We start from the raw sequence: 8,821 nt of genomic DNA, 5'->3' as shown, positions 1-8,821 counted from the left end.
ATCTGGTAGATAATTGCTGCAGGGGAGAGCGCCAAAAGACGAAGGACTGGTGAAATACTAAGACATGTACTTTGAGAGGCCGAATGCAACCAACTGGTAAATTCCGTCAATTTTACAAAATCACCACAAAACATGTTACTAGCTGATGGACTAGTTTACATATTTGTGACCTTGACCTTAATTTTTTTAGAGGGGGGAAATGAAGTTGTTCATAACAGCCTTCCGCTTGCATATGCGAAAAATATGCCCTCACACTGAATAATGATGCACACTGCCTATCAGCATCTACTGTGGTCTGCTCGCTCCCGACTCCCCACAATAGTTCAAGCCCCCGCCCCTTCCTCACCTCTAAAATATCCCCGTGGCCCACCAGATGTACATATACCCACATGTCAATTCCATTTATAGAACGTCAATATATTTATCAATCACCCACTGTGTATGGAATTTCGATTAGTGCATGTACGTGATATACAACCGTATTCAGTGTAATTCGCAACCAGACTGCCAATCTGGCCGTAGTACGGAGTCCAATAAAAAGGCAGATCTATCTTTTGATCAACGTGAGTTTATTGCAACAGCGATCAACACAAAACTGTGCAAGCAAAAGAATATCATTTCAACCTTGGACACTGCACTAAATTTTACCTAAAGTTCTATCAACCACACCATTCCCCTTCCTCAACCCGTTTTCAGGTACCCATAGCCGAAAATTTCCACCCCCGCCTACTGTGAAAGAAGTGAAATCTCTTCCCCCACCCACACTAAAATTGAATTTGTTCTGGCCGCAAGCCGATTACTTTTACATTTTCTCGTCCAATTAAAAACTGGATATGAACACCTTTTTGTAGCAATAGCTCCTTGAGCTGCACTGAGAGACTGCCATACATGATAGAGAATCAACGAACACCAAGGTAATAATCTTGAAAAACTCCATCGAGGCTAGAAAAGTTCAGATTAATCTTTCTAAGGTAATTTATGCGTCTCGAAAGTGAAAGACTTAAAGTTTTGTTCAAACTTTCGTGAGGGAATCATTCAACCATTGTCTTAAAAATCAAGAGTAAAAATCGGGCATCAGCTTGTAAACTTTAGCACTGTGACTAGAGCAATACATTACCCAAGACTTGCCGATATTTGAAATTCAAAATGGCTGAAACGTACACCCTTCTTTATAGTATTTTTTACCAAAAGTGAAAGACCACCCCTCTGACAACAGAATAGTCATAGTATCCAGGAATGTGAAAAGTATGTTTCAATTGCTCTGTGAGCCAAGTTTCTCAAATACCAATAATGTCATGTTGAGTAATATTATTTATAAAGTCACTGTCTTGAAACTTTCTCTCTTGGTAACCCTGTATGTTCCAGTAGGATATTGACAGTGAACTTTGTATATTGCTGTTTTTTCTGAAATGTAAAGTTACTCATATCTATCGATTGGCATTATTTGCCTATGGCTTTGAGGTGTATCAACATATTATGGCAAAATGGGGTGATTTGTAGACCTATGAAAACCTTGTGTTGCGTCCCCGTATTCCTGTATTCCATTTTTACTTTATATAAACAAAGAAATACCTACTTATATTTATTATTAGCTACTTTTATTATACTGTAATACTTTATTTTTATCAAAGAAAATTTGAACTTATTTTTGTATCACACTTTTATTGCCACAAATGTGATGTAAATCCTATATTTACAAGCAAGCAATAAAAAAATATTATTATTATTAGTCACAGATTACCTACCTAGCTGTGGAATGATTAACTTGCATAGCTAAATGAACAGTAAGACAACTTAACATTGTGCCTGCATATTGTGTGGAAACTGAGTTGTAACATGTATATTGCCAGTGCCTTTTCGGAAAAAGATAATATTATTCATAAGTTTGGCAGATAGTGTTACGTGACGCTACTATTGCTAGCCAAAAATACATGTACTAATCTTTCCAGCAAATATGAACGACAAAACGCTCCTGATGAAGCATAATTTTGTGGAGGGGACGTGGTTTTGACAGCCGAGCGAGTTCTCCTATATGCTTATCATCAGAGCAGGACGACAATGAGTGGCAGACAACCAGGCAGGTAAGCTTATCGACGAATTCAACAGGGCTGGTGTCATGTGCATTTCTATGGAACGGCATTGCTGTCACATGTTGTCCATTTTCCACAAAATTTGTCAATTCGTCACTCCACCAAGTGCAATTTACATGTAATACTACGCCAATATGTGTATCCATTGTACCAAGGTGCTCAATTAATAGTCGCGCCAGCGGCTTACTGACTACGCATGCGCTTATTCATAATATACTATGCGAGTAACCGGAAGTGTACCCTTCTTTCTCATGATGGGCGCCGCCATGTTTTTTTTTTTTGAGTACTCGTAAATAAACAAATACGAAACAAATTACTATGATATAACATGCCTTTTATAAAATATACTCTTTTATTAGCCAGTAAATGTTATTATACACCTTGTCGCTGATACAAAGTATCGTTGATATAGATAAACGGAGAAAACTGTCGTGCATATGAACGGGGGCATACGCAAAGAATGCTGGGATTGAATTATAGAAGAGCGCCCCCTGTGTCAATAATTAGATTCAAAAATTGCAAGTTTTTAGACGGAACGCAATAGTTTTCAGCTTGCAAGTGGAAGGTGGGCAGTGCGGTTACCATTGCAATGATAATTATTGCATAATACGTCCCTTGTTTATCGCAATAGGCTGTTATCATTGTAAAAATTGCCAATTTTTGTCCAAAATTTTTACACGCTACAGAAAATCTATACCTGCCCTGCTGCAGGGTTTGACGTCGTGTACGTACGTGAACTGCTTTCATCAGAGGGAAACTGGGCATAGTTGTCATATAAACGTTTATGAAGTAACAATTACAGTTTATCATGAATCAATACAAATAACATTGCCAATCTTAACCCCTGGCGCGACACCAAGGGCTGAGCCCTATATAATATTATATAAATGAAGATGGGCGTTATGGTCTAATAAAGAGTGGTTTCAAACAGAGCGCCCTCAATTATATCGAGTGACGCAGCTGTTGGTCCAGCTGTAGGTCAAAGGTTGCATTCTCAAGTCCAGCGTTCCGTTTGTATGAAGTGTTCGCGTTCGTGCAGCAGACTTTTGACGCAAAAGATGGAATCGAGTGGAATGGTGGACATTAGCAGCACTTTACCTGACTGTATGAAGATCGCCTGTGATATAAACGTATCGCAGATATTCTCGTGTTGGGCTCCGCTGAGCGCTAAAGGTATTGTCACAGTCACCTGTGGTCTATTCCGCTCTGCGTCGAGAGACGTGTGTATATACACGGTCCCGCGTGTATACACGGACCGTGGTATATATGCCTGAGAAGAAGTCTCTCAGGCATTATACACACGTCTATTAGGCGCATATATAAAGCGGAATAGACCACAGGTGACTGAGGTATTGTTTCAAAGATTGATTTATGGAGTATGCCACGGTCTAGCTGCGTGGCAGGGCTTGTGTTACCGGAGTTAATATGGCAGGGCTGTGTGTTACCGGAGTTAATATACGGCCACGCTCTGCGTGGCAGTCCTTTGTGTTACCGGCGTTTTATACGGCCTCTATAACGCCGGTAACACACAGCTCTGCCACGTAGAGTTAGCCACGGTCCTGTATTCTAACATGCCCCTGAAGGCGCCTTGTTTCAAAATTTCATCTCTGATCACACAGGTCTATCAGCCAATTGCCTAACCATAACAGGGGGGATATTTGTTCAGAGACGTGCCGCCGCAAGTAAAACCCATGGCCCAGTTTAGACCTAAAATGCCGTATTTTTAGTATGCATGCATGCAGTATGTATGCATGTATGTATGTATGCATATGCATGCCTGTATGCATGCATGTATGTATGTATGTATGTATGTTTACATGTATACATGAACGTACGTATGTAGTATGTATACATGTATACATGTACTGTAAATGTATGTATGTATATGTATGTATGTATGTACGCACATATTACATACGTATGTACGCTCACACAGACAAATTTATCTATGTTGCTATGTATTTATCTATGTATGCATCTGTGTGTTTGTTTTTCTGTATGTGCATGTGTGTTTTGATATTGTCTACTGTAGATTATGTGAGTGCTTATTCAAGTGTTAGTTTATTGAAGATTCAATATTTTTGTTCCTTCTAGAATGTTCAGTAATTTGTCAAGCTGCAAGACATTCCGACCAGTTTCTGGACTTTGGAAAGTCCTTCGAGAAGGTGTTAGATGCATTGTGTCAGCAATATAGAGACAATGTGCTGTCTATGAAAGGTAGGTCAATATTTATGTGTAATGCTAGTTTACATTTTATGCGAGAAATGTTATCATATAATCAGTCCGGGTCATTTCCAAAATTTGGCGACTCATTATGATAATGTGTTCCGACTATAAGCTTATCAGCTTATCATCGACCAGATTACGTCATTAATAATGTAGAGGTCACGTCAGGGTCGCGAATCACCCGCCAAGAGTGATCGGCAATTTTCAGCTGCTTTTAAGCCTGTCTTATGAAGTTCAACAAATTTCGACTGTGAACATGATCCATGATCTGCATAAGATCACGGCCACCAACGAGTCCACTAATGGAAAAAATAGTCAAGGTTACGATTCATTTCGACCGCCAGTTTATGGATTCCTCTCAAGTAAGGAGAATCTTTTTGTAGACGTTTGTCATCTCTATTAGAAATACGGTTTTCAAGGTTAATTTGTGTTGGTACGTGTATGGCATTTTGCTAGAAGGGTGATGTCAGAGCTTTAAAATGATACCTAAGTTGTGGTTGTCTGACGCAGACTAAATATGGTACGCGATTTTGAAAGTGTGTGTCGACAGAGTGGCTACACAACTGTTCGAGAATACGGTGAGATTAATTATTATTTCAAAAACGACATCCGTAATCCCATGAAATATGCAATGCCAAGTGTTTTAGCAAAACCGCTCTTTCACAACTGACAATATTTTTGACACGGATCTACGACAATACACGAAAAAGTTATGTGAAATGGTGTAGCGGAGGAGTTTATAGCAAGATAGAGTTCCAACACACTATGGCGAACGTAACCATGGATGCATGTGGGGGTTGCCAGTAAAAATTGTTTTCCAGTAAAAACAATTTTTACTGATGATGCGATTGCCGCTGATTGGCTAATGATAGGAAAATCATATAGCATCTCCAATTTTGGAAGTGACCCGGATTGTATAATGTACATCTCTTTATAACGAGGAAGACTGATCATTTGGCATTTAGCCACTGCGTCAAACTTAGTTTCGCTTTTTCTGGCCCCATCGTTTTGTTCACGCCTATATAATAATTCAGGCAAAGTGCTCCACTGGAGAAGTCAGAACAGGTTTGAAAAGGAGCGAAGTGATGAGAGTCTAGAGACTAAAAGCGATTCTACTGTGTTGATGTAAGCCATAGACTTTGTAAGGTAAATCTTTCAGGTTGAGCAAAGCTTTTGGACCTAAAAACATGGTAGTATGAGAATCATGTTAAAGTGTAAGGGTTCTAGAAAACAACTGTACAACTTAGGATCTCTATAGGTGGCGGTATACAGTATAGGCTTTTTCAGTGAAGGCGTGGTTCATAAATTTTGCTCTTGCTTAATTAGACAAAAATGTCATGCACATTTCATAACGAAATCTCAATCTAAACACATGTGGCCATAAAAGATAAATTGATACATTTCTTTTTAGTAAATATCATTTCCGTCCAGCTTTGCAAGTGATATTGAATCAGCAGAAACCCATATGTGACTTAATACATCTGTATGAAAGAAAAATGAATGAACTGCACTTTTTTGGAGTTAGAAATATATTCTCAAACATCACATGTCTTATATAGCATTTAAATTTCTTCCACAACTATCTGGCAGTGTTCTTGCTAGGATTTCTTTTAATTATGATAACAATTTTAAGATTCTGTTTCACTTTAAATTTAAGTCCTTTGTGCTAAAGACGCTGTCATTAAATCAATAATTTCCTTAGATCAAAAGTCTGCGTTTCAGTAGCCGGTGAAGTGATCATGTACATGAAGGATTGCCTCAAGTATGACAAAACGACCATCGGTAAAACTTTATATCACAGAGTAGGCACCCAGCATGTGCATGGCTTTTAAGGAGAGTTGCTCAACATAGGGTGGAGCGACTGTGTTCCATCTTAATTCAAAATTACTCGATGTGAGGGCAAAGACCTGATAAATTTACATTTATATTATGAAGCAAATCTACTTACATCATTAATACCCTTTCTCATTTGCTAGGTGCATCAATAATTATGCAAAGTCTCGTCCAACACGGATTGATGACACTTGAGTATAGCAGTTCTGGCGTGCAAAGCAATAAAGGTGAGCTACAACAACAATGGGTTCTTGGTTTTACAAATCATCAATTGATACGCACGGAAAACGGTCAGTACGACAAGCTGGGAGAGAGCCAATCTAACCACGGGGACAGCGACACACAGAATCTACAAGGGTGGATAAGTACCAGTAACAGCAAGTTTAGGCCTCAAGAGTATCAACGTGACCATGAGGAAACTATCACAGTGGAAGAACACTCACAATCAGACGCATTTCATTCCCATGCACAGCGTGGAACAACTGTAGAAGGGACAAGTAAATATGATACGCACAATATGATCCAAAATATTAAACGTGCAAGAACTCATGAAAGCAACGATCGTGAGAATTCTTGTACAAGGACGAACCATCTTGATGCACACTCAAACAGTTTGATCCATCCAGCTGTCAGTCTACCCGTCAGTGAAAATCACGGGAAAGTGTGTCCTGAAACGAAAGCTGTGAAACCACATCAATGCAGTGTGTGTGGCAAGAGATTCAAACACAAGTCAACTGAGGAGACACACATGTCGATGCACCTGAGTAACAAACCGCATGAATGCAAAGAGTGTGGTAAAAAGTTTATCCATGAGCTGTCTCTCACGACACATATGTGGATCCACTCAAATGCGAAACCATTCCAATGCAATCAGTGTTCTGAATCATTTTCCAACGAGGGCGCTCTACAGAAACATACGTTGACACACACAAATTTCATACCATCTGTAAACACAGTTTGTGATAAAACATTTACAAAGGAGGGTTATCTCACAAGGCATAGGTTAAACCATTCTGTTGACGAACCATACGTATGTAAAGAGTGCGGTGTTACATTTAGACGCAGTGCTGCCCTGAAAGCGCATAGAATGCTGCATACTGGTGTGAGACCACATATATGCAAAGAGTGTGGTGAAGCATTTACGTTAACGCAGCATCTTGAAGCACATATGTTGACACACACAAATGTCAGATCGTATGAATGCAAAGTTTGTGGTAGAACATTTTCAAAGGAGGTTAACCTCACAAAACATAGTTCAAATCATTCTGTTGGCAAACCATATGTATGTAAAGAGTGCGGCATAAGGTTCAAGTACAGTGCTTCCCTGAAAAAGCATAGAATGCTGCACACAAGCGTAAAACCACATGTCTGCAAAGAGTGTGGTAAAACATTTACATTAACAGAGCATCTTGAAGCACATATGTTGACACACACAAATTTCAGACCATATGAATGCAAAGTTTGCAGTAAACCATTTTCAAAGCAAAAATATCTCACAAGACATAGTTTAAACCATTCTGTCGGCAAACCATATGTATGTAAAGAGTGCGGCATAGCATTTAGGTATAGTTTTGCCCTGAAAACGCATCGAATGCTGCATACTGGTGTGAAACCACATGTATGCAAAGAGTGCGGAAAAACATTTGCATTAAAGAAGTATCTTGTCACACATATGTTGAGACACACAAATTTTAGATCATCTGAATGCAAAGTCTGTGGCAAAACATTTTCAACCGAGAGGTACCTCAGAATACACGGTTTAATGCATTCTGGTGCGAGACCATATGTATGTAAAGAGTGTGGCAAAACGTTTCGGCATTGTGGTAACCTTACGACACATAAATTGCTTCACACAGGTGTAAAACCGCATGCATGCAAAGAGTGTGGTAAAACATTTACAACTACAAGTGGTCTCAAGAGACACAGGAAGTCTCATTTACGTTCCAAATCGTTTGAATATAAAGAAAGTGCTACACGATATGCAAATAATTGCAACCTTAAAAGCCATGTACTGAAAGACTGAAACGTCAGCTCGCACTGGTGCAACATGTTTCTCGGATAATCTATTATAAAGCTAAAGAAGAGGATAAAACGTGGACGCGTGCCAAAGATACCAAAAAGAACAATGATATTGCTCTGCTGGTCTGGGTATTGTGGGAACTTTGTGGAAGCAAGCACACTTTGTAGGGATAACATATGTCTATCGGTCTTCATACCAAAAGATTTGATCTCAACAATTGAGCAAAATGCCAGGGGTTTGAAAACATTAGAAGTGTCTAGACTAGGTTGGGGCCTTGAAATGTGATTTTACCCGAACAGGATGTCTCATAATTTGTCAGGATTTTAATCTGATTTATGGATTGTATCATGTAAATTACATAATGTAAATTGTTTTGGCTGATTTGAAATATTTTAAATCCAGCCACGAGAAACTGTATTAAAACAGGTAAATACTCTACAATTATGTACGGTGTCTCAGTCCATATACATGAGCAATGTATAGCTGTGTACAACAGATAGGTGCTCTCTGTGTTTCACAACACGCAGTAGCATTGAAACTGTCTGTGGCTTTACAGAATGTAGACAGAAATATTTTTTCAAAGTCATGCACGTTGCTCTGTATTGCTCGAATATAAAGATTAATATATTATTAAGCCAAAAAATAATAATCC

General features: G+C 39.0%; 1 protein-coding gene across 2 annotated transcripts; it reads left to right on the top strand.

The window, feature by feature from the left end:
• Positions 1-3,042: 3,042 nt before the first annotated feature.
• LOC139125000 (zinc finger protein 345-like) lies at positions 3,043-8,610 on the top strand. Of its 2 annotated transcripts, none has more exons than XM_070691109.1 (3): positions 3,043-3,263; positions 4,185-4,307; positions 6,293-8,610. In XM_070691109.1, exons 1-3 carry the CDS (start codon positions 3,107-3,109, stop codon positions 8,170-8,172), a joined length of 2,160 nt encoding a protein of 719 aa, XP_070547210.1. In that variant the 5' UTR covers positions 3,043-3,106; the 3' UTR covers positions 8,173-8,610. The 2 variants fall into 2 exon arrangements, with proteins under 2 accessions (XP_070547210.1, XP_070547211.1); XM_070691110.1 differs by lacking the exon at positions 3,043-3,263 and adding an exon at positions 3,295-3,439.
• The last annotated feature ends 211 nt before the right edge of the window (positions 8,611-8,821 follow it).

This window comes from Ptychodera flava, assembly GCF_041260155.1.
Source record: "Ptychodera flava strain L36383 chromosome 23 unlocalized genomic scaffold, AS_Pfla_20210202 Scaffold_24__1_contigs__length_23054250_pilon, whole genome shotgun sequence".
In the NCBI taxonomy this organism is placed as follows: Eukaryota; Metazoa; Hemichordata; class Enteropneusta; family Ptychoderidae; genus Ptychodera; species Ptychodera flava.
The sequence above is the reverse complement of the archived record's forward strand: the minus strand, read 5'-3'. Positions and strand labels throughout refer to the sequence as shown.